The 27,357-nt window shown below is 42.3% G+C and overlaps 1 protein-coding gene across 11 annotated transcripts in view; it reads right to left on the reverse strand.

Annotated features, from left to right (window-relative positions):
• Positions 1-27,357, reverse strand: part of ANKS1B (ankyrin repeat and sterile alpha motif domain containing 1B) — a 771,828-nt gene that overhangs the window by 475,194 nt on the left and 269,277 nt on the right. For all 11 annotated transcript variants that reach the window (XM_065561011.1, XM_065561005.1, XM_065561000.1 and 8 more), the window contains one exon: positions 767-932. In XM_065561011.1, the coding sequence (XP_065417083.1) occupies positions 767-932 (166 nt within the window). The remainder of the gene's footprint in view (positions 1-766; positions 933-27,357) is intronic.

The raw sequence follows: 27,357 nt of genomic DNA on the forward strand, positions 1-27,357 counted from the left end.
TGTAGTTAGAAGATTATACCTTGCAAATCTGGTATAAATGGGTACAAAGTGGTGACACGGGAAAAGTCAAAACAAGGGCAACAGGGAGAAGTATGTAATTTTGGAAAATGTAAACAGAGTCCTTGTTTATAATATTATTCATATGACTCAGTATAATTATTATCTTGTAAACATAACTCACTGCTGTTCAGAACTGTGTAATCCACATAGTAATTTGTCAGATTAAAAATATTTTAGACTGTCATTTCATGTCTCTTTCAGTTTTTGTTCACTGCATCTATATGAAATGGGAGTTTGGGGCTTTTATTTTGTATACATATATATTAATTCAAAGGTATTTTATTTAATTTTATTCTCTGGTGGTTATTTTGTTAATTGTTAAGTAGTTAGATATTCAGAACCTTTTAAATTTATTTTGTTGTTTGTATTACAGATTTGTGTTAAGTACATGGTAAAAATAGGATGGTGAGGAGGTTACTACACATGGCTGGGAAATTTGCTCTAGAAATTTGGCTTCTATTCCTGGCTTTTCCGCAGACTTCCCATGGGAATCTAGAAAGTCATTTAACCCTTGACTCAGCTTTCCTTCTATAAAATTTGGATAATATTTACATCCCTCACAGAAGTTCATTAATGGTATAAATCACCCTGAGATCCTTGGATGGAAGACATTATAGTAGTGAAAAATATTATAAGTCAACAGTGAAATATTATACATATCATCTGACTGTACCAGTGATAAGATAAGAGAATAGTGGTGATTTACCTGTCCTTGAGGAAGGTACTCTTGCTATTTCTAACGAACAAGGTTTCTTCGTAACTGCTATGTCCATAAAATCACAAAGGTGGTTTTCATTTTCTGAAGGATGAACATCAAAAGATGCAGAAGGTACTACTTCCAGTGTATAGCTCCTTTTCTTTCGGTAAGACTCCTGAAAAGTAGAAATGCAACTACATGATAAAAAGCGACTTTGTGGATGCAGTAAAACTGGAAAAAAGAAAATGGTTCAATAACTCTGTCAAAAATAGAACTTAAAATTCAACAGTTTAAATAAATGACTTCCTATTGAAACCCTAAATTTAGTGACTAGAAGGGGTTACTTATAGTCTATCATAAATCAATAAATAAAGTTCACTGTTGAATATTACATTTTTTTATTATTTGTGATGATTGTGTATGGATTTCTTTAACTCTTCATTTGACATATGGCAAGCGCTCTAATGCAGTTGCTTTTACTGTACCTTTTTTGTTAAGTTCTGATTCAGGTATACATCCTGATCAGATTTTAAAAGTGTATTTTGTGAAAGAAACAGAATTATATAGAGTTAATAAATGGAATTTCTTTGTTTTCAGGGATTTTGTGAGTTTGTTTATACTATACATATAACACATGGATAACTTGATCTATTGTTTGATGGCAGAACCCAGAAGAGGTTAGTTTCCTTTGAGTATCCTGAATGACTAGCGTTATGGGCACTAGGGCTCTCTTTGGTTATTCTTTTATGTGCGTTTTTTTTTGTGAACAGAAACAATTAGAAGAGGATACTTACTGGTTGTGATTTCCTGAGAAATAGGAGGCATCCCTTGATATCTATAGGCTACCGGCTCAATTCAAATCCCCCTGAAGTCAATAAAAAGATTCTTATTGGACTTCAAGGGGAGTTAGGCTGTTCCTTAAATTAATATTTAAATATTAGTGATTAATTCTAGGAGTATGAGCTCCCTACATTTGCTAATGCTGGAAAGAAGCAAACAGATAGAAGATATGACATGTTCACTCTGCCAAATCATGAGATTGGTCTCAGTATTCAAAACCACTAAATTAAGTAGGGCTTGGCTGGTTCAAAACATGAGTGAAAATAGCAGTCTGGTACAGGAATTTCTCTAATTTCGTGGTTGCAATCCAGCAAAATATGATAAAGTATTCAAAGACAATCTCTCACAGGAACACAATGTTTGGCTATTCTGTGTCACCCATATGGATGCATGTAGAAATTAGACACCATATAAATCGGATATGACAAGAAACTATGCAACAGGCCAGAAAACACCATGTGTTCATAAGAGTCACACATAAGCAAAGTACTTCCCAGCAAACAATGTAAGAATGTGCCACACAGAGGAGGTCATGGCATATCAATTTCCCCATAGACTAAGAAATATTTCATCCAGCTCAAGGCAAACAGATGGCTGTAGATAACCAGACCATTTCTGCTGTGGAAGATTTGTGCATCGATTGTCCCTTTAAACTATTAGAACTTTCGGGAATTTTTACTTTACTCAGTTTTGCATGATACGTATGGAAGTTCAAAAGCAAATTATAATTCTGAACCTACTGGGAGGCAGAGACTCCAGCACCAGCGTCATGGCAAGAGCAGCGTGAGTACCTTACTGGAAACAATGAATGGGGAAGAAAAAAACGGTTACATCTTTTACCCTTCCATCCTGTCGGTATGTTTGTCTATTCAGAGTGTAGGCTCTGTGGGATAGCATCCTTGTTTATATTTCTGTATAGTGCCTAACGCACTTTAGGGCACTGTATAAATAAAGAATTGGGCAAGTTTTGCATTTGGGCCTCCTGAATTGTCAAGCATGATTTTTTTAAACTCAGAATGGTCTCATTCCCCAGATGAAGAACATACAAAATGGTGCTTTTGATATCACTCCTTCCAAGATTTACACATGTTCTTAGCTTTAAATATGGTAAAATGTCCAGTTGAGGACAATGGGATTATTCACAGTGAGAAAAATATAGCACATAGACAAGTCTTTGCAGGATTGGTGCCTTAGATTTGGCTCACACAGGACCCTGCAAAATCCTGCATTTTGCACAAGGGACTGCAAAGTGTTACAAAGGAATCTTAGAAAACTGAGTGACTGGGCAACAAAATGGCAGACGAAATTCAATGTTGATAAATGCAAAGTAATGCACATTGGAAAACATAATCCCAACATTACATATAAAATGATTTGGTCTAAATTAGCTATTTACAAAAGAGCCCTTGGAGTCATTGTGGATAGTTCTCTGAAAACATCCACTCAAAAAAGCGAACAGAATCTTGGATATCATTAGGAAAGAGATAGATAAGAAGACAGAAAATATCATATTGCCTCTATATCAATCCATGGTACACCCACATCTTGAATACTGTGTGCAGATGTGGTCGCCCCATCTCAAAAAAAGGTATATTGGAATTGGAAAAGGTACAGAAAAGGGAAACAAAAATGATTAGGGGGTATGGAATGGCTTCTGTATGAGGAGAGATTAATGAGACTGGAACTTTTCAGCTTGGAAAAGAGACAACTAAATGGGGATATGATTGAGGTCTATAAAATCATGACTGGTTTGAAGAAAGTAAATAAGGAAGTGTTATTTATGCCTTCTCATTACACAAGAACTAGGGGTCACCAAATGAAAATAGGCAGCAGGTTTCAAACAAACAAAAGGGAGTATTTCTTCACACAATGCACAGTCAACCTGTGGAACTCTTTGCCAGAGGATGTTGTGAAGGTCAGGACTATAACAGGGTTAAAAAAAGAACTAGATAAATTTATGGAGGATAGGTCCATCAATAGCTTTTAGCCAAGATGGGCAGGGATGGTGTCCCTAGCCTCTGTTTGCCAGAGACTGAGAGTGGGTGGCAGGGATGGATCACTTGGTAACTGTCTGTTCTGTTCATTCCCTTTGGGGCACCTGGCATTGGCCGCTGTCGGAAGACAGGATACTGGGCTAGATGGGCCTTTGGTCTGACCCAGTATGGCCATTCTTATGTTCTTATGGAAATGATAGCAATGTACTAGTAAAGTGTTTCCTTTCTTTCAATCAGAATACCTCTTCTACCTATGCTAACTCCCATCCTAATGGATTATTGTTGTTTTGTTTTGTGTATATGAAATTAATGAATGGACAGAAGAGAAGAAATCTTTCAAATTAATGTAGGGATGCAAACAACACGGTTTCTTCTGAATTTAGAAATAACTGTTGTCCTGACTTTCAGATAAAGCTTGTACTCTGTCTCCCCTCCCACACAGGGATGTACAGTCCTCAGAGACAACCGAGCCCGTGTGGTTCCACTTTCCTGGAAGGTGGAGATTTTGAGAGCCCATTCTAAGGGTGTGCATCCCCTGGCATTCTGTTCCACAGAGGTTCCCTGCAAGTAGTCTCACAAGGGAAGAAGGAGGAGGGGGTTAGTGTGGATGGTTCTGATGCATTGCAGATCCAGTGGCCACTGCTCCTTCACAGAGGGTTGTCAGATGCTGCTACTCAATAGAAAAGGAAAGGATTTCTTTCCCATGACCTCTGGGGAAGGATTTGCCCCTTTGTGCTTATGACTGTATTTTACAATGACAGACAGCACAAATTTATTTTCCATGGCAACCAAATACAATAGGAGAGCTCAATTTAGCCCTTGTACATGACATCTGCTGCTGGCATAATACAGGGTGCAGGGCGCATGGTGATGACAAATCTGCCTAGAGTGGATTGCAGCACAAGCTACCTGGGGGCCCACAGGCACCAACACTGTTCTAAAAGTTGTTGGCACTGTTTGGAGAGTGTCCATGCCTAAGGTGCCCGGGGATGCCCAAGATGTCCATTTCCAGTTTGCAAATTCTGCTTTCAGGACAAATATGTGCAACTCATGTTGTAAGATTGCTATAAAGTGCCAGGCAAAAATTGTTAAAAGTGGTAGGGTTACTAGTGAAGTTGGTGGAAGCTGTTACCAACAAGTAAACTCACCCTAATATTCTAATAGTATAAATAATGCCAATAAAAGGCCAGTGTAAGTTCCATATGGAAAGGCAAAAATTCATCTTTAACCAATATCCAAAGGCATCTGGAATAGTATCAGATGAGTAATTCACTCAAAAAATTAAGCCTCAACTCAATAAATATGTAGATAAAAAGGCAAATATAAAATTAATTTCTGCTGAAACAAGAGGTCAATGGGAAGACTTCATGGTTGGTGTAATATGTTCCTTTCTGTATGTGCCAAGGTCCATTCTTGAAATTGCATAGTTACATACAGTTTAAATAGCTAGATGTTAGCAAATCACATAAAATTGTTTTCAAGTCTCAGGCACCAAGCATTTAATCCTCACTTATTTCTAAAATAGAAAGCTGTGTGCAGTAATCTTAAGTATTAGGAGCTTTTGTTTCCCTTTTCCCCACTCCCATCCCCCATGGAATTTTAGTGTGTAATAAGTCCACACTGGTCCCACATACCTCCTAAATGTACAAATGCACATAATAAATCCCATTAAAATGAGAGTCACATTACTACTGAGTAATCTTTAATACATAGAATCAAAATCTCACTTATATTTGGGTTGAATTTTAACCAGTTAGAGATTATTCAATCTTGAATTTCTACAAACTAATCTGAAATGTCAGAGCTGTCTAGGATTTGATAGAAAAGCTATATACATAACTGCATATCAGCTATTTAGTAGCTAACTGTTGTCAGAATTAGTTCTAATTTTGAATAAGAACTTCATAAAGTTCTAAAGTAAGCTATGTGAGCTAGCAACATGTTGTAGTTAGTAATGTAGTAGAGAGAATGAACATGTATAAACAACGTAATAGGAAAAATATTGCAACCAGTGGGAAAAGCATTAGCAAGAGTGCAGTGCAGCAGGTGAAGCAACCATATTTGGCCTTTGGTGCTCCTAGTCATGACAGCAGTGTCCTGTCTTGCATTTGCTGTAAGATTGCCAGGGGCACACCAGTCCCCCTGACTGGAAGACCTCCAAACAATTTGCACGGTTCTAAGCATCAACTGATTAGCTCTTTCATTTTTTTCAACTACATGATTTAAGTGTCATATCTAGGTCAAGAGCGCAAGATGGGTGAAGAGCAGAAACAGGAAAAAAGATTGAGATATGTGCAGGGCCGGCTCCAGGCACCAGCGTAGCAAGCAGGTGCCTGGGGAGGCCAATGAAGAGGGGGGCTGCACGTCCGGCCGTTCGGCGGCAATTCGGCGGAGGGGCCGTCACTCCCTCTCGGAGCGAAGGACCCGCCGCCGATCACAACTCTTTATTTATTTATTTATTTATTTATTTTGCTGCTTGGGGCGGCAAAAACGCTAGAGCTGGCCCTGGATATGTGGGAATAGATTCCTAGACAGAAATAAAAAAGGCAATGCTAGGAAGCCATGAAGAAGGAGATAGACTATCTAATTTACATCACTATATGCTATTGAAAGAAAAGAACAAAACAATGAAATATTACATTAAGAGAATCTCTCAACTGGAAAATTATGGCCCAAATTCTGGTCTTGTGAAAACAATGCTTCATAGGATCATATCAACATACAAACCTAACCTCTGTTGCTCTTGACACTGTAGAGCCTTGAGTTTCAGGGCTCCATCTTCTCCTGATTCTCCTGCCTTAACTAGGGTTTAAAAGATATTATGGCTTAAATGCAGACACATTTTAAAGGCTGACTGTAAACAAGGCACACTTGGTAAGCTGGTTGAGCTAAAGGCTAGGCTGCCTGCTATACTTTATCTTGACTAGGTTAGCATGTGCTAAAGCACAACTTTCCTGATCTGGACTAGACATTCAAAAGGTGCTTGTGGCAGGGTAGACTAGGTCCGGATGCTGCTGAAGTGACCAATAAGGGGCCAAAAGGGCTGGATAAAAGGCAAGCAGCAGAACAGAAACTTTCAGTTGCTGTGTGGAGCTTGATGAGGGAGGACCAGGTGCCTGGCTGGCTAGATGAATAGCAGGACTGCGGATAGCTCACTTCAGAGAGCTGACCAGACAGAACTGAGCCCAGCAAAGGCTGCCAAAGACTAGCTGCGGCTGGCTGGATAGAATAGCAGCAGAGCCGTCAAAAGGTCAGTGCAGGAAGCTGATCCTGGGGGACTGAGCATAAAACCTGGCCAGACCAAACGAGGGTACCAAGATGGGCCTGGCTGGGTGTCTGAAGGTCTGAAGAAAGCAGTGCCTCTGGGAAGAAGCCCAAGAGCTACAGCCCCATAACAGGGATGTGACAAGAACTCGGGACTGTATACTCCGGAAGGGGGGACAGCGTGTGTGGCCGGAGGGCTGAGCTGCCGAAGACCAACCAAGAGAACCAGCGGCCCGGGCGGTCTTTGCGAGAGGCAGCTGCTATCCTGATGTAAAACCAAAAGCAGGCTCACACCTAACTGAGAGAAAAGGAGCCATCCACGAGAGGTGGGTACCCCCCCCCAGTGAAAAGAACTGTGTTTGCAGGCACTATCCCCCAGAGAAAAGGGGGCATGCACAAGAGGTGGGTGCTGACCCCATTACTGTGGTAGACAGAGCTAGATAACATTGCACCTTCAAATCCTAGACACAAGAAGGTGTTAGTGTGTCCTTTGGTGGATCTGCCTCACCGCTCCATCCTGTTGGTGTGTCCCAAGGACTCAATCCTTGGCTCCTTCTTCCCCTTTTATACCTTCTGTTTTGGTGATCTCATCCACTCACGTAATTTCAGCTATCATCTTGATGATGATTCACAAATCTACCATTTCACTCTTGACCTGTCTCCTACCATCCAAACGTGCATTTCGTCCAATCTCTTCAGCATCTCTTCTTAAAATTAACATGGTCAAAACTCTACTCGCTCACTCCATTCTCTGTCATTGTTGACATCTTCCCTATCATTCAGGTTAATAACCTAGTGTCATCTTTCATTCCTCCCAATTCCTGTACATCTAGATTGCATCCAAATCTTGCCACTTCATCCTCCATACAATTTTCTGAAATCCAACCTTTTATCTGTCCACACTTCAAAAACCACTTCAGGACATTATTTCCTAGTTGTATTATGGCATCCTTTCTGGCCTCTTTCATACCCACATAACTTCCTATAATCTATACAAAGTACACCTGCTAAGATAACCTTTCATAACTATAGATCTAAACACAGTACCTCTTCTCTTTGAATGCCTTCACTGACTATCCTTTTCGTTACTGTTTCCAGTTCATGCTTCTTGTTCCACTTTCCAGACCCTTTACAACCATGCCCCTCACAGTTAATATAACATACATAAAATATACTCATAAATAATATACTTATCCACTTATCTCTTATCATGTTGGCCCTATGCCCAGATACTCTGGCAATTGAGTCTGGCATCACTGATAGTTTCTCCACATATACCACCAACACCTTTGTGCTTTCTTCCATGCTGCCCTTATGGATGGAACTCCGTCCCTGTACTAATCTATAAAGCTAGTATCCTAACTCCTCTATACAATTTACTGCATGCCAGTCACTTTGACTAGATCTGAGAATTGAAATCCACTAGAGTAAATTCAAAGCATGGTACACAAAATGTTTATCTCTAACTGTGCTTATTTCCCTCCCCCACCACCCCCATTTTGCTTCTTTAAAGCTCAATTGTTTGTATTCACTCTACTGTCAATTTATCATATTATGATGCCATTTTCAGGAGTACTACCTCAAAGTATATGCACTATATTTAGGTGTGTGATGTTACAGCATCTTCATCACATAATCATCATTGCCAGCAGTAACATCTTCTGGAGTTGGCATTACTTAGAATTACACCAATGTGAAGGCTGACTGTGTGACCTTCTGCTTAGCGGTAAAGAGCCAAATCGCTGCTGCAGTTGTACACACTTATATAAATTTGGCTCAAGAACTGAAAGTCAGAAGCAACTATGGCTCAAATCCAGCCTTAGCTACTGTCTCAGTTTGAACTTAGACACTGCACTTATTACTGCTTTTACGAACACAGATGACAAACTGGAGAAAAGGGAAGTTCATTGAAAGTTTATTATCTTGTCACATGTAATGAGTAGACCTTGTTGAAATCAACTGGAGTTACTTACACCTGTGTGGGAAGAATAGGACTGCCGATATCTGATCTTTACATTACTGTGTAAGTAAATTATCTTCAATCCTCTAGGAAAAAAACCCCTAAAGACAGTGATGTCCTAATAGGCTTAATTTCAGTTTTATTGGGAACTGCTGAGGTGTCAGGAGATCAGAATCCCAGTATTTGATTCACATGGATTAACAAAAGATTAGTGATGAATAAGGTTTCCATAATTTTGATTTAACTAAGGGGCCCTCAACTTTACATGTATCACTGAAAGCTGCTTGAACAGTATTGCAGGATCTGATATGCAGCAACTTGCTGCACATCTGGATAGTCAGTTCTGTATAAACAAAACAGAATAATTATGGAGGTAGTATTGCCAGGCAATTTTCAGCTAAGTGAGAGGCTTCCCACTGCAAAAGACTGTCCATCTTGTATGTGACTCCTGGGAGTAATAGTATACAAGTCACTCCAATGCACTGCAAAGTCCCTAAATGAACTGATGGTGCTCCTCAATTGTCTTGGTCTTGTAGCTGCTGAGGCTAGTTGTGCTCAGTATCCATGTAGGCAATGAGTCTAAGTCAATTCAAAATTTCACAAATACCACTCACCTAGGTGGCCACACTCATATTCTAGGGTTAGGGATGGGACTGGGACTGGAAGTTGAGGAAATAAAATATTTTATCCATGTCTTGGATTGACCATTGTCTGCTGTGGTTTGAGGTTAGGTAGCACCTTTCTTGTTGGGTCAAACTACCTGTTTTTATGTCAGACTGGTGAAAATTGAGCATTTCACAGAAATAGAATTGTTCCTTTTACAGACTACTTGATCAAAGGTTTGGTAGGCTTTCATAATAATCTTTAGTCCTCCACCATGGATCTGGTGGGCCTTAGGTATCTTCTTGGGTCTGTGTGTGATAGCTGTTGACCACTGAAAAGTCAGTTTTTGTCATGTCTGTTTACAGTGCTTTCAGGGCTTCAAAGCATTTTACAAATATTCACAAATTCACACATGTCTCCAAGCTATTTCTTACTTTACCACAATAATTCCTATTCTGAATATAGGAAAAATTAAAAATACTGCATGTTTTTAAAATGGAAACCACCATAGAGAAGTACATGTCATTATCCCTATTTTAGAGAAATGGAATTACACACAGAAATTAAGGCACATATTTCCAAACATGGCCTCAATTTCTGAGATTCCTAATGAATGATGAGTGCACTCAGGGCTTCTGAAAAATCAGGCTCTAGATGTTTAAAACTGGGCACCCCAAAACTGAGGTATCCAGGATTAAAAACCACCTTTGAGTCACATAGAGGCTCAATTTTTCAATCATCAGTCAGTGGGTGGAGAAGGGAATTAGAACTCAGGAGTTCCTGTTTCTTCCATGAAGCTGAACCCATAATATCACAAAAATATTATTTCCCACTTGCATGTTGACAAAAATCTCATTGTCAGATAATATAATATAACAACAGTTTATATTATCCATCTACTTCATTTATGGAAAAAAGCAGACCAATTTTATTGTTCTCTGCTACTATTGCAGACAGTTTTGTACATCAATACAGATTCAGAAATATGTTTGGTTTTAACCTAGCACATCAAATGCATAACACTGTTTAAAAATTCTCTAGCTATTTCTAGAACTCATTTTAATTAGACTGAATAACCTGCCTTTAGTGAAATGACTCTAGAAAGCATATATAGTCTAAATATCCTGTCAAAAATCTATGTTTATATTAAAGACATATTAAAGAGATATTGTCAAGATTAATAGAATCATAGAATATCAGGGTTGGACGGGACCTCAGGAGGTCATCTAGTGCAAACCCCCTGCTCAAAGCAGGACCAATCCCCAACTAAATCATCCCCCCCAGGGCTTTGTCAAGCCTGACCTTAAAAACCTCTAAGGAAGGAGATTCCACCACCTCACTAGATAACCCATTCCAGTGTTTCACCACCCTCCTAGTGAAAACGTTTTTTCTAATATCCAACCTAAAACTCCCCACTGCAACTTGAGACCATTACTCCTTGTTCTGTCATCTGGTACCACTGAGAACAGTCTACATCCATCCTCTTTGGAATCCCCTTTCAGGTAGTTGAAAGCAGCTATCAAATCGCCCTTCATTCTTCTCTTCTGCAGACTAAACAATCCCAGTTCCCTCAGCCTCTCCTCATAAGTCATGTGCTCCAGCCCCCTAATCATTTTTGTTGCCCTCCGCTGGACTCTTTCCAATTTTTCCACATGCTTCTTGTAGTGTGGGGCCCAAAACTGGACACAGTACTCCAGATGAGGCCTCACCAATGCCGAATAGAGGGGAATGATCCCTCGATCTGCTGGCAATGCCCCTACTTATACAGCCCAAAATGCCGTTAGCCTTCTTGGCAACAAGGGCACACTGTTGACTCATATCCAGCTTCTCATCCACTGTAACCCCTAGGTCCTTTTCTGCAGAACTGCTGCCTAGCCATTCAGTCCCTAGTCTGTAGCAGTGCATGGGATTCTTCCGTTCTAAGTGCAGGACTCTGCACTTGTCCTTGTTGAACCTCATCAGGTTTCTTTTGGCCCAATCCTCTAATTTGTCTAGGTTCCTCTGTATCCTATCCCTACCCTCCAGCGTATCTACCACTCCTCCCAGTTTAGTGTCATCAGCAAACTTGCTGAGAGTGCAGTCCATGCCATCCTCCTGATCACTTTCCTCTCTCTAAGTGCATCAGAATTGATTCCTTGAGGACCTGCTCCATGATTTTTCCAGGGACTGAGGTGAGGCTGACTGGCCTGTAGTTCCCCGGATCCTCCTCCTTCCCTTTTTTAAAGATGGGCACTACATTAGCCTTCTTCCAGTCATCCGGGACCTCACCTGATTACCATGAGTTTTTAAAGATAATGGCCAATGGCTCTGCAATCACATTCACTAACTCCTTTAGCACCCTCGGATGCAGCGCATCCGGCCCCATGGACTTGTGCTCGTCCAGCTTTTCTAAATAGTCTTGAACCACTTCTTTCTCCAAAGAGGGCTGGTCACCTCCTCCCCATGCTGTGCTGCCCAGTGCGGTAGTCTGGGAGCTGACCTTGTTTGTGAAGACAGAGGCAAAAAAAGCATTGAGTACGTTAGCTTTTTCCACATCCTCTGTCACTAGGTTGCCTCCCTCATTCAGTAAGGGGCCCACACTTTCCTTGATTTTCTTCTTGATTGATCCTTAAAAGTTATCTAAAATCATACATACCATGTCAGCTTTGTTTTAGTTCTTGGACGTGTGTGAAAATTATCTTATCTTTCTGGTTCACCTGTTGCTTCTATTTGTGTGAACCGGTGGGCTCAAAACTTCATAACATGCATGGAAGAGGGTACAAAGCAAAATGATAACTGGAAAGAGAACAGAGTTGTTCCACTTTTAAGGATTTTTTACTTTTGCATCATTCACACCTGGCAACTTTAGTAGAATATGCAGCTTTTATCTATGAAAACTGCCTTTTTGACAGTACAAAATGGTGTGGAAAGACAAAATTGTTAATAAATCCATTAAAAACATTATTTTTTCATTGTATATTCCAGGAGTGAAATTTTTTCACTTAAATCTATGGTAACAGATCAGCCACTGTGACAATGAGATATTAAACATAGCAGCTCTTGTTTTGGAGGGCTGATACTGTAAACATTATCAGGAGATAAAATATTTTAAAATGTAAGTTTAGGACAGGTTCACTTGACAGTACTCTGTATAAAACCCTTCCAAGGCAAATTAAACACATAAAAATGCAAAAAATAATGTTATAAAACTCAGGTAATAGCCTCAAAGTAGGAAATTTGGAGTTAAGACTTCATTATTCCATATTTGTCATGCCTTTGTGCTTAGATGTTCAGTGCAAACTGTACTCTCCTGCATTCTTTATGGGCACATAACTCCCATTTTAATAATACGAATTTTATATGCTTATGGGCTGCAGAATTAGGACCATGGGTAAGGTCAAGTGCTCTTAAAAAGTGACCTTAAAAACAAAACCCACCACCAACTGTGGAAAGTTAAGGACCCTCTAGTCTGAATTGACATTAAGAAAGACTTTTCATTTGGCGGTAGGCTTTTTATACTCTCTGTCTCCTATCCTATAGAAGTCAAGCCAGTTGAAGCCTCTTTAGTCTCTTATGGAACATGGGAAATAGTAGAATCAGGAATTACTGACAGGAAAGTAATAGTAGATATACTGCCTTCCTAAAAATGTGGTATTAAAACTCATTCACAATTTCTACACAATGTTAATTCACATAATTATGTCGTGAGTCACCATATAATATCTTATTTATAATTTATGGACTCTAAATTTATGAACACTTACTTTCAACTCCGTCTAGATTATTAGGCATTGAAGGTCATAGCATACTCTGTCATTTGAAAACTGACTAGTCCAACACGTGCATAAGTCTCTATTTTGATATATGACTTCAACGTAATTAAATGTTACCTCCATATTTTATGTATGACACATAATAAAAATCAAAGATTAAAGGAAATAGTTCACTTAGCCTTGAGACATCCTTGTAGGAATGGGATAGTGTGACACAGTAACCAATATGTGCCAACTGGCAGAGAGCACAAGGAGGGATAGAGTTTTATGGAATCCCCAGGGCCAAGTATTTGCACAATAATTCACCAAAGAGTGACATGTAAGTTCTCTACCAAGAAACAGGAGCCCACTGGTCATCATAATCATGGGGAATGTGTGTATGGATAATATTTAAGTAGTAATATATCAATACTGGAAATTATGTTCTTAAAGCCTTGAAGTTAAAGGCAGGACACCAGAGATGATATGCCTTGAACAGGTTCTGTTCAGCCAGGGGGTAGTAAACACTTCTCTCTGTCTGGTTAGTGTCCATTGTGTCTCCCACAATGTAAGTCTATATGCATACTGAGCCACCAGCTAACCCAAACTGCAAAATCTACAGGAAGGAACACACACAACAGGGAGCGTGTCTGTTTGTAAGAATCCTGAATCTGCGGAGCTTGGGACAGATGACATTCCCACATCGCCTCTAGGAGGCCATGCAGAAACACCCCCCAGGAGCACTCTGGAGATTAGGTGCTGCAGAAAGTACCACCCAAAAGGTGCCAAAGCAACAACCCCTTGTGGCCCTCTGATTGGCCCATGCTTACCATTTAACACTGGAGAGGCAACCATGCAGATGTCTGGCTTGCTGATGCTCCAGGCCTCATCGCACTTTCTCATCTTTGATCTCTGACTTGAGCCTAACTTTGATCTTGACTCTTATCTCCTGACTCCAGCCTAGTAGCTATTTCTGATCTTTGGTCTCCAACCTCAGCCTGACTGATCCTGACTCTTCCCTACTGATTTCAGCTGTCACCTGCTAACCAACCACTGCCTCGTGATCACCCCTTGACTCCATGGCACCAGCCCAGCAGTAACCACATGGACTGACTGCCTATGCCTCGGTCCCTTACAGCAGTTTATGAATAAAGATCAAAGCACTGTTTTGATATAACTGGGGTTACAAAGAAACATACGGTATCCTTTACCTAGAGCAGAAGCTGGCAGTGTGTTTTGTCCCATGAAAAAAGGATCATAGACAGACTTTGCTGAAAAACGCTGGAAGGACTTTGGGGTGAGCTTTGTTCTATATGACATAACAGTATCTAGTTAAATAAGAAAATGGTTACCTACCTTTCCATAACTGTTGTTAACACTGGTCTACAATTTTTGAGAAGTCGTCTGCTTCAGAGATAAAATGTGCTATTTCTAATGTATTTCGATGTGCTGAATTCAAATATGACAATTAAAACAAACTGATTGGCTACTGTTTCTAAGATATTTAAGTTTTTACATTTTATGTCTATGTATATTGTGTAGATAGTAGAGTTTTAATCATAAATTGTAAACCTAGGTCTTTTCATGTGTTTATGGTTGCTTTACATGATAACATTTCACCTGTCCTGTTTATGTAACACTTTAAAAATCAGCAAAAGGGTTATATCAATAAAATTTATTATGAAACAAAAGGCAAAAAACTATTATGTACATAGTTTAGTCCTAGTCAGTGTCTACTCGGCGCTTCTTGGCTTGTCTCTTGTATTCATTAAATGGCGCATCTCTTGTCACTGTCCAGCAATAATCTGCAAGCATTGATGGGCTCCATTTGCCCTGATAGCGTTTCTCCATTGTTGCAATGTCCTGGTGAAATCGCTTGCCATGCTCGTCGCTCACTGCTCCGCAGTTGGGTGGAAAAAAATCTAGATGAGAGTGCAAAAAATGTCTCTTTAGTGACATGTTGCAACCAAGGCTTTTGTATGCCTTGAGGAGGTTTTCTACCAACAACCTGTAGTTGTCTGCCTTGCTGTTTCCAAGAAAATTTATTGCCACTAACTGGAAGGCTTTCCATGCTGTCTTTTCCTTGCCATGCAGTGCATGGTCAAATGCATCATCTCGAAGAAGTTCACGAATCTGAGGACCAACAAAGACACCTTCCTTTATCTTGGCTTCACTTAACCTTGGAAATTTTCCACGGAGGTACTTGAAAGCTGCTTGTGTTTTGTCAATGGCCCTGGCAAAGTTCTTCATCAGTCCCAGCTTGATGTGTAAGGGTGGTAACAAAATCTTCCTTGATTCAATAAGTGGTGGATGCTGAACACTTTTCCTCCCAGGCTCCAATGACTGTCGGAGTGGCCAATCTTTCTTGATGTAGTGGGAATCTCTTGCACGACTATCCCATTCACAGAGAAAACAGCAGTACTTTGTGTATCCAGTCTGCAGACCAAGCAAGAGAGCAACAACCTTCAAATCGCCACAAAGCTGCCACTGATGTTGGTCATAGTTTATGCACCTCAAAAGTTGTTTCATGTTGTCATAGGTTTCCTTCATATGGACTGCATGACCAATTGGAATTGATGGCAAAACATTGCCATTATGCAGTAAAACAGCTTTAAGACTCGTCTTCGATGAATCAATGAACAGTCTCCACTCATCTGGATCGTGAACGATGTTGAGGGCTGCCATCACACCATCGATGTTGTTGCAGGCTACAAGATCACCTTCCATGAAGAAGAATGGGACAAGATCCTTTTGACGGTCATGGAACATGGAAACCCTAACATCACCTGCCAGGAGATTCCACTGCTGTAGTCTGGAGCCCAACAGCTCTGCCTTACTCTTGGGTAGTTCCAAATCCCTGACAAGGTCATTCAGTTCACCTTGTGTTATGAGGTGTGGTTCAGAGGAGGAGGACGGGAGAAAATGTGGGTCCTGTGACATTGATGGTTCAGGACCAGAAGTTTCATCCTCTTCCTCTTCCTCGTCTGACTCAAGTGAGAATGATTCTGGTGCATCAGGAACCGGCAGTCCTTCTCCGTCGGTTACTGGGTGTATAGCTGATGGAATGTTTGGATAATGCACAGTCCACTTTTTCTTCTTTAACACACCTTTCCCAACTGGAGGCACCATGCAGAAGTAACAATTGCTGGTATGATCTGTTGGCTCTCTCCAAATCATTGGCACTGCAAAAGGCATAGATTACCTTTTCCTGTTCAACCACTGGCGAAGATTTGTTGCACAAGTGTTGCAGCATATGTTTGGGGCCCATCTCTTGTCCTGATCTCCAATTTTGCAGCCAAAATAAAGGTGATAGGCTTTCTTAACCATAGTGGTTATACTGCACTTTTGTGATGCAAAAGTCACTTCACCACAAACATAGCAGAAGTTATCTGCACTGTTCACACAAGTACGAGGCATCTCTGCTCACTTTGGCTAAACAGAAATGTGTCCCTTTGCAAAATCAAACACTGACAAATAAGAGAGCACGACACTGTATGATTTCTAGAGCTGATATAGGGCAATTTGTTCAGCAGAGTGATGTAAGCTTCGTTATGATTGCATCATCCATGACTTCTAGGAATAACATGGTGCAATTCATATCATGTATGACGCAATACCAGCTTCTGATTGCATCATTCATTGTTTTGCCTAAAAAGCAAGTACTGTCCAAACCCAGTCATAGATTTAGTCATAGATCCAGTCAAAGATGTATTTTAGTCATTTCTGGTTTAAATTGAGATCCCTTCCCTTTATAACTCACTTATCCTCCGCCATTCCCAAGTCAAGGGTCGTATATACTGACCCAATAGCATATCTTGAAAACTAGAGCCAATCAACAATTTTAAGCATCATTTTCGTTCTCAGTGACTCAGAATTAGTAAAGTTTGACTACATTTATTTCAGAAGCATTTTGGCTGTAGAGCAGTGTAATTAAAGATGTGCTGCACATGTCCATTCCACAGTGGGTATGTGCACGCCCCGTTCACATGGATTTTTTCCTCAGTAGTACCCATGAGGGTGACTCGAGCACCCTCTGTCGCTGTGCACTTCTGCATGCTGGTATGACAGAATGGAGCCTCAGTTCCTTCATACTGGACAGACTCTGAGAGAGGGGAAGGCGGGCAGGTCGTGGAATGGATATGTGCAACATATCAATAATTGGTTAGTTTTTCAGAATGGAGAGAAGCTAAGCTGATCCATTAACATGTTCCATTTCCCCGGAAAGTAAGCAGCTTTGAGATTAATTGTGTGGGTGATACAGAAATCCCAGAGGCAGACTGCCTCCTGACAGAGTTGGTCTGACTTTTCTCTTTGTCTGTTTATGTAAAACGTGATCACCAAATTATTTGTCAGAATCAATAGATTTTTTTCACCACTATGTGGGGAGGAAGGCCAAGAAGGCTATCTGTACCACTGTTAGCTTCTTGATACTTGTGAGATTCTAGATCTTGAGATGACCTAAGGAGTCTCAAGAGTGAGACTCCTGAGTCTAGAGTAACCCCATATGAGCTCTCTAACACAGAGAAGACGTGTCTGTGACAAGCATGAAGGTTGGTAGCATGGGGAGAAAGGGAGCACCCACAGAAACTTTCAGAGGGTCCATCCACCAATCTAGGGATGACAAAACTAGTGAGAGTGGTCCCTGAAGAGGGATGGGAAAGGGAGGGGGTAGAAAAGAACTGGGTGGCATACCCCTGTTCTACCATGCTTAAGCCCCACTGGTCTGACGTTATGTGAGCCCAAGCACTTATCCCACTTCATAAGTGATTGGTACATAAAAGGTGGGGAACAGATGGAACATAGATAGCTGGTATGCTGTCCTCAAATGTCCTGTTAAAATGATTGTTTGGAAGAGGCAGCTGGATGAGATGAGCCTACAGATGCTGAAGAGGAGGGCTGTAGAGATTGCCTCCTATAACCCCTTCCTTTTTTTCTTGTTGGAACTTGGTATCAGGGAGTAAAACTCCGGGGTCTATATGGCTGCTATGAATGAAATTGATTTCTTTTAATCTCTGGGGGATCCAAAAGGATTTGTGTGTCACCCTGGAATCTTTGAGGCTATGAATCTTGTCATCGGTTTTCTCTGAATACAGAGAGATGTTTTTGAAAGGGAAGTCTTAGATAGTCTGTTGGACCTCTTGGGGTAGCTCAGATGACTGCAATCATGAACACCTTCTCATAGTAGTGGCTGATACCATTGTTTGAGCAGCCAAATCTGTACTATCCAAACTGTCTAGGAGGTCAATCCTAGTGACCAGCTTGCCCTCCTCAGCCATTACTGAAAACTTGTGTCTACAGTCATCTGGTAACTGGTCTTTGAATTTTTTTAAATGTTCTCTGACATTCTGGGGTGCAATCCAGACCAGTGAGGGGTTGCACCACCACTTGCCCTGCAAGCTGGAGTGCCTCACAATCCTTTGCTGCTGTAGCTGCCAACCTGGGCCCCCTCACAAACAGCATGTAGGTCAGTATAGCTGCAACCTGCCAGCAACACTTCAGTCACACTTTGGCTTTCACAGCATTGGTTAACACTTGCAGGGTGACTCCAACACACTCCCAATCCTGAATTTCACCCCAAAATGTGTTTTTCACTATCCAACCCTTTCGTGGAGAGTTCAGATATTTTAGATCCGTTGCCCCTGTAAGGGAACAATATTCAAAATTTGCTATTTTAAATGGAGCTATCCAAACAATTCAGTTTGAATGCAGCAGTTGATTAATTTCATTAAAGAATTAAACAAGTTTATTTAACAACAAAGAGACAGACTTTAAGTGAGTACAAGTACAAGGCAGAAATGATTACAAGAGAAAAAGATAAAAGTGCTTTCTAGTGCTAAAACTTAAACTAGACTTGGTTCAAGACAAAATTCTTACCACATGCTCTCAGCAACTGGGCTGACCAAATTTCAGGTCAGGATCTCTCCCAAAGTCAGATGTCTTCTTCCTTTGTCTTCTTAAGTGAGTGAGAGAGGGGTGGATAGGGAGAAATTCCTTTGGTGTGTTTTGCCCCTCACCTTACATGCCAGCCCCCTTTTGCAGCACATTTTCCTGAGGGTTACCTCTAGATAAAATTTTCCTGCTGTGAGAATGGAGACAAGGAGTCTCATGGTGAAAGAGGTTTCATGTTGTTGTTGGCTAAAATGCAGATCAGTTTGTTACTGCCCCCCCCTTCTTTACCAAAGAATGGCCACTTGACAGGTCCCCCTGTGTGCCCTTTTGGGGTATGTAGTCCAAGTTCTTTCTCGGCCCTGGTATGGGGCTGTATCTCTAAGGCTTCTTCCCCAAGCCACTGCTTTCTTCAACCATCCAGCCGGGTACCCTTAGCTGGTGTCCTGCTGCAACCAGACCAGCAGAGCCCATCTCGGTACCCTCACCTGGTCTGACCAAGCCCTGGGTTCAGTACCCCTGGGCTTCAGCCTGCCCGCACTGACCTTCCGCTGGTCCTGCTGCTCTTCCCACCAGCCAGGCGCCCGGTTTTCAGCAGCCTTCCCTGGGCTTCACTCCTGTCCGCAGTGAGCTCTCCACAGTGAGCTGTCCTTCAGCCAGCCAGTCACCCAGTCTTCATGCTTCGAGCTCCATCAGCCACTCTGATTGGCCGCTCTTCTGCAGCCACTCTAGGCTTCCTGGAGGATTTCTTGCTGCTCTATTCTGGGACAGGGTGATGCAGGGCCATGAGGTTTCCAGCAGGGGGCCTCTGGACCTACTCCACCCTACCACAAGGGGACAGCTTTGACAGACCTGTCAGGCTCCAGAGGCAGCCATTCCCTCTTGATAGGTGATGAGCATTCTAGGGATGGCCTCTCTCCCAAACACTTCATGGTGTCCCTGCCTCTGGCCTGCTTTGGTATAGACACATAAGAGCGAGAAGTGGAATACAAGGAAGGCCTGCATCTTTTCTTTGGTAGCAGAGAACGAAATCAAGGAGAAGTAGACATCTCCAGTGGGGCGCTCTATACAATTGGGACACTGTCCCCTTGTGACGACTCCAATGGGGGTCGAAATGCTGCTTTCATAAGCAAGCACTTAATGCTCACTGCCCTATCTTTTTTTGAGCTGGGCTTGAAACCTTTGCAGATGGGATATATGTCACTGATGTGGGATTCTCCTAAACATTTCAGGCAGGTTGGATGCAGGTCCCTGACCAGCATAGGCTTTATGTAGGTCCGATCGGAGTTAAATGCCAGCAAGAAAGGCATACCAGTCCTGAAAGAGGAAAAAATGGTCAAAAAATGGTCCGCAGAAACCTAGCTTTAATTTTAGTAAGTTTAGACAGTTTTAACTATAACTAACAAACTACTAATTTAAAAACATATATAAAGAAGAGGTGAGGAAAGTACCTGAATTAATCAAATCCGGAATCGCTCCAACTGCCATCACTGGTAATAAGAAGAAATGGAGGGGGATCAGAGGCAACTCCATTCTCTTACACCAGCATGAAGTGGCATGTGGCAACAGAGGGCACCCAAGCCACTGTGATGGGTACCACTGAGGGGGAAAAAATCTCCAGTGTCTGTATTCTGTGCACAGGGCACACACACACCTACAGTGGAACAGACATGTACAATCACTCAAAGTAGTAATCTAAGTTCTAAAATACATGTTATGATTTTTATAGATAGCTATTTGTTTCTAATATTTCTACTTTCTATCATTTGAATTTCTCCTCTTTGTTAAACAAACTTTTGCTTATTTTCATTATAAACATATCCACATGCTGTGTATTAAACAGAGAGGTGATCTGAGGTGAAACTGGTAAACTGAGGTGTACTGCTTCTTTGGGAGCAGCAAATCTGTGGTTATTGTGACTGTCCCTTGGAACAGGGGATAGACACTCCAGGGCAGGGGTGCTGGAACAATTTGTATAGTGGGAGTGCTGAGAGTCATTGAACCAAACTCTAAACCCTGTATATAATGAAAACCACTTCAAGTCAGGGGATGCGGCAGCACCCCCTGCACTCCTAGTTCCAGCACCTATGCTCCAGGGAGACGCTTAGAGGTCTCAAGGGTTGGAGAGTGCCTATTGCTAACCTGTAGAGAGAGAAAGAGAGAGGGGACTGAGTAGGCCTAGAGGGGAGTGCTCGTGTTGCCCTTGGCTGATGGAGTTGGGGAGCTGACCCCAGAGCAGGCATAGACAAAGCTTCCTCACACTAAAGGCAGGTGATAGTGAGGTGCCCCAGCCCTGGGTACCCCTAGAAAGCATTACAAATAGGTGTGTGGATGTTCTTAACCATGTTTATTCTTGAAAATGTCACTGAGTTCAAAAACATTTTCTTCACTTGCTATCATCTACTGGCCAAAATTCTTATAATGATTGATAGTGCCATTTCTAATATTTAACTTACATCTCAGGTGAGCTTCTTTGCTGTTGGAATCCACAAGCAGCACAGTTTGATGAGCGTTATCAATCAATAGCCTACACTTTACCCAGACAACATATTTACAAAATAAAATTTACAAATAAAATTCTCTGTCAGGAGAAGTGGCTCCAAAAGTGTCTAGGCATATCTCTCAGGGATTATCAGTGCCACAATGCACAGTTACTGCAGAAATATGGGGCGAGATTTGTTTTTCTATAAGGAGCAGATAGAATCTTCCTCATTATATTTTTAACTTGGAAATTAATTAAGGAACTTACGAGGATAGAAGTAGTTGCAAACAATACCATTGCATGACCATACTCTTATCTGGTGAGGGATGTCATGGGGCTAGAATGGGAAAGCAGGTAAAAATACTAACTTTAGATTATATTATCAGATAATTAGAGATACAGTTGTAAATATTGATTAGTTCTAGACAATATAATTAGAAGAAGATCAGAATTACTCATCTGAGAAAGGTTCCCTTTTTTTCTGGGTGTTAAATGTTCCTGCACACACCTGCTAGCACAGCTCCTGCTAGGGAGCCATTCTACATGATATTTTTAGAAAATCTGTTTTCCAGTTACAATGATGTTTTTTTTCTTAAACCTTTAAATGGCTATAATAGTGGAAGTAAAAATGATATAAAAATATTTCCAATTTCAAAATAACCCAAGAACATAATTAGATAGCGAATAATTCATTATGAGTGGCTTTCCATTCATCTGAAAGTAGCAGAGTTGCTGTAATTTTATGGATAGTAAAAACAAGAATTTTTTAAATCTATTGTTAGTAATTTAATGCAAGTAATTTTTGTAATATTGTAATTAGAACCATTTTTATAACTGAGTCAAACTATGTTAGATGTACTTTGTTATGACAGCTAGCTACATGAATATGTAATTTATCACAGAATTGTGATAATAAGGTTCATTTCCTGCTGTATAACAGAATTTGAGAGAACCCCGATGGTGATATGGCATCAGTTAGGGGCAATCACTTGGACTGCAGGATTTGCTTCTGGCTTGCACCAAGAATTCATAGTACTCGTTTAAAAAGAGTTTGTCGAACCCGTTTCAGGAAAGGCATAAGGGCTGAACCACTGGATTTGTTGTGGCAGTGTATGGACTCCATGGTGGCCCAGCAATCAAGGGGTTAATGCAGGTACCATTGGCCAAGGCTGGCATCCTCACAACAACTAGGAGAATAAAAGAGCTGGGAAGCAGAGGGGTGGGGTGGCTGCCAGAAGAGCAAGCAGGCTAAAGAAGGTAACTCCTGCCAGCAAACTGCTAAGAAATTACACAAAGACAGCACCCTAAGAAGGGGCAACCAACCAACATTGCCACACCACAGGCAGCAAACTGAATTAATGCCCAAAGATTAGCTGAAATGAATTTTCTTCCTTTCCCACACTTGGAGCAGGCTTTGTAAATATACATTGGCTTCTGAAGAGCTGAGAGAAATGTTCCCAACAAAACTCTGAACGAGAAGACTCATTTTGCTACAGATTGTTATAAATTTGAAATTCAGATCATATTCATAGAAGTGTTCATAAATTGTTCACACAAAGTTGGGTTAACGCATGACTCTGCATTTTTGCAAATTGAAGATTATTTATATAGCACTCCAAAACATGCTTGCACTTGACTTCTATGCCACAACATGTAAGAAAACAAGTGAGTTTTCTTAGAGGTATTAAGTTCATTCAAACCTAACATCTCAAAGCAAAACTACATGGAGATGAATCCCTGCAAATTGAAACCAAAGAATGTTTGCACAAACCTCTGCAAAACAAAACAAAAGCATAGCTCTAGTTATAAGTATCTGAAAATAGGATTGAGTTGTGAAAATGCTAGTACAATTTTAACTACAGCAGAGGAGTGATCTCTATAGAACGGACCCCATCATTTTGAGAGCAGAGGTTTCATAATTTTAACCGACAAATGTTAAAATTCAGTTAGATTGTTTGTAGACTCCTACATGCCACCTCATGCATACGAAGAGGAGACAATGAAAAAGAGCTTTCTGCAATAACTTACTGTTACAAATAATATATTATTAAAACTCTAAATATTTTTTTTCATGCAAATGTTAATGATTATGTATATTAACGTTGCAAAATACAGCAACTGGCTTCAAACAATAATTCTTAATTTAGGCTATCAAAAAGCAATAATAGCATTTCCAAACTAGATATCTGAGCATTTTTGCATTTGTTTTCATTAGCAGACATTAAACAAAAAGCAGATCACTCTATAGAGAAGTGCATGGAAAGATTAAGTAAGACCTTGAAAAGATAAGATTAACTAAAATATTAGTTCCATGGAAATGGATAACAATGTTTATTTCAGGTAATTGTTTATTCTTCTGTAATCTTTAAACGTGCAATATTTTCCCTAACAGAAAATATAAATAAAATACACTCATCAGTATGCAGAAAAAGATTTAGAATAAAATTATTAAATCCTACATATTACTGTTTATTTAGAATACTAGGAATACATACAGTAACTTAATCCCTGTCTGTCTATACAAGTACTTAGATGGCGCTCTGACAAGTTGTACATATCTTTTGGGACATCAATGAGGACCCTGTAAACATGGTATGGGCATGAGCCAATTTCTCTATTGAATGGAAGTTCATCTGTTCGGGCATTAGGAAGCTAAGATCTGGAGGACTCCCCCCCCGCAACCACACGCAGGCATGCACAGACAAAGATTAAAGGGCAACTATCCCACAGTTCTCACAGTCCCCGCTGCCCACTGGAATTCTGGGTCGAGCCCCCAATGCCTGCTGGGGAAAAAATGTGTCGAGGGTGGTTTGGGTAACTGTCGTCATTCAACCATCACTCCCACCCTCCATCCGTGAAAGTGCCGGCGGGCAATCAGTTCACGCACTTTTCTGGTGATTGACAGCGCGGACGCCACAGCACTGCGAGCATGGAGCCCGCTGCGATCATCGCTGCAATTATGCCCGTTGTCAACACCTCACACCTTATCATCATCTTTTTCAGAGGCAGATGCTGAGAAATCGGGCGAGGAGGCTACGGCAGCGCGGTGAGGACATTAAGTCTGAGAGGGGCACAGACCTCTCGCAAAGCACGGGACCCCACGCCGTGGACATCATGGTGGCAATGGGTCATGTTGATGGTGTGGAACGGCGATTCTGGGCCCGGGAAGCAAGCACAGACTGGTGAGACCGCATAGTGTTGCAGGTCTGGGATGAAGCATAGTGGCTGCGAAACTTTCGCATGCGTAAGGGTACTTTCCTGGAACTTTGTGAGTTGCTGTCCCCTGCCCTGAAGCACAAGGACACCTGGATGCGAGCAGCCCTGACTGTCCAGAAGTGAGTGGCAATAGCCCTCTGGAAGCTTGCAACGCCAGACAGCTACCGGTCAGTCGCGAATCACTTTGGAGTGGGCAAATCTACCGTGGGGGTTGCTGTGATGCAAGTAGCCAACGCAATCGTTGAGCTACTGCTCTCAAAGGTAGTGACCCTGGGAAACGTGCAGGTGATCATAGATGGCTTCGCTGCGATGGGATTCCCAAACTGCGGTGGGACTATAGATGGAACTCACATCTCTATCCTGGGACTGGCCCACCAGGCCAGCCAGTACATTAACCGAAAGGGCTACTTTTCAATGGTGCTGCAAGCACTGGTGGACCATAGGGGACGTTTTACCAACATCAACATCGGATGGCCAGGCAAGGTTCATGATGCTCGCGTTTTCAGGAACTCTGGTCTGTTTAGACGGCTGCAGGAAGGTATTTACGTCCCGGACCACAAAATAACTGTTGGGGATGTGGAGATGCCTATAGTCATCCTCGGGGACCCAGCCTACCCGCTAATGCCCTGGCTCATGAAGCCCTATACAGGCGCCCTGGACAGTGAAAAAGAACTCTTCAACCAGCGGCTGAGCAAGCGCAGAATGGTGGTGGAGTGTGTTTTTGGACGTCTGAAGGGGAGACGGAGAAGCTTATTGACTCGCTCTGATCTCAGCGAAACCAATATCCCCATTGTTATTGCAGCTTGCTGTGTGCTCCACAGTCTCTGTGAGAGCAAGGGGGAGAAGTTTATGGCAGGGTGGGAGGTTGAGGCAAATCACCTGGCTGCTGATTATGCCCAGCCAGACAGCCGAGTGATTAGACTAGCCCAGCGGGACGCGCTGTGCATCCGGGAAGCTTTGAAAGCTAGGTTCCAGAGTGAGCAGGGTAACCTGTGACTATTAAGTTTGTTTAAACAGAAGCTGAACCTGCCCCCGTTTCTTTACCCAGTTAATGTTGACTATCCTCTCCTCTAATCCTCTAAGGATTTCGTGGTAAAGTGTTGAAACTGGGATGCAGACTGTGGTGGGGAGCGGGTGTAGTGATGGAAAGGACGCTTCTAAACTCGAGGAATGACAGGCTCCTGCTCCTAGAGCTGTCCACAGTGGTGGACTGGTTGTTTCAACGGAGCCTGCCACCCCTCCTTTTCGGGACTCTGTGTGTGAGGGCTATGTGACTTTGTGGCGGGGGAGGGCAGTTACAGATCCCCTGCTGCGTGGCTCTGTCATCCAGGCTAAGGACCGCTGCATAAGATCTGTAACCGCCCTCCCCCGCCACAAACTCACATAGCCCCCCCCACAGAACATGAAAACCTCCTCCCAGACTGACCAGGGTGCCTAGTGACTGCAATGTGTGTGTGACCTTCTGCTGAACCTGCCCCCGTGTCTGTACCCTGGTAAAGGTGACTGTCCTCCCCAATTACCAACCCCCTTACCCCCCTTCAAACACACTCTCCTCTAAAAGAACATGATGGAAACAGTAATTAACAGAAACATATTTTTTATTAACAACTACACAGTTAGGGGATGAAACTGGGATGGGGGCTTGGGTGAGGTGCTTTTGGAGTGAAAGAAAGGACTTATCAAATCTTTGGGAATGAGAGCCTTCTGTTACTTGAGCAGTCTGCAGGGGTGGAGTGACTGTTTTCACGGCCCCTGCCGCCCCTCCTTCTTGGGACTTTGGGTGAGGGGGGGATGGGACTTTGTGGCGGGGGAGGGCGGTTAGAGAGAGAATGCAGCGGGGCTCTGTCCTCCTGCCTCCGGTCCTGCAGAACATCTACAAGGCACCGGAGCGTGTCCGTTTGCTCCCTCATTAGTCCAAGCAGCGTTTGAGTCACCTGCTGGTCTTCCTGCCACCACCTGTCCTCCCGTTCACTGTGTGATCGCTGGTATTGCGACATGTTCTCCCTCCACTGGGTCTGCTGTGCCGCCTCGGCTCGGGAGCAGTCCATAAGTTCTGAGAACATCTCGTCCCGTGTCCTTCTCTTTCGTCGCCTGATCTGCGCCAGCCTCTGGGAGGGGGCTGCCGGGGTAGCTCGGGAGACACTCGCAGCTGTGGGATGGGAAAAAGGGAGTGACTTTGTGGCGGGGGAGGGCCAGAAAGATACAGTTTTGCGAACAATGAATATAGTCTTTCTCTGTGAACAAGACCATGCACAGCACCTATCACATGCGCACTCAGTACAAGGTTGAATTTTCGGCCTTCCCATTGAGTGCCTGGGGTCTTGCTGTACAGATCACACAAGCGGGGCTGGACAATGGAATTCAGCTAGCAGGCGGACATGGTAAGCCGTAGACTTTTGGCTGCTTAAAGCTTAATTTATAGCAGTGCCCTCCTTTCACGTTCCAAGCAATGCTCCTAGCGTTGGCCAGTTCCTGCTGCCGGCAATCCGGCCAGCATGAACTCTGCCCCTGTCCCACCCCCCTCGCGGCTGTCCCCGGGAAAGATCCCTCCATGCTGCACCTGTCGTGCCTCCACCGCATGGCTGTAAATGGCCGGTTACAGTTATGTAAAGGAACAGGCAATC

This window comes from Chrysemys picta, chromosome 1, assembly GCF_011386835.1.
Source record: "Chrysemys picta bellii isolate R12L10 chromosome 1, ASM1138683v2, whole genome shotgun sequence".
Taxonomy (NCBI): Eukaryota; Metazoa; Chordata; order Testudines; family Emydidae; genus Chrysemys; species Chrysemys picta.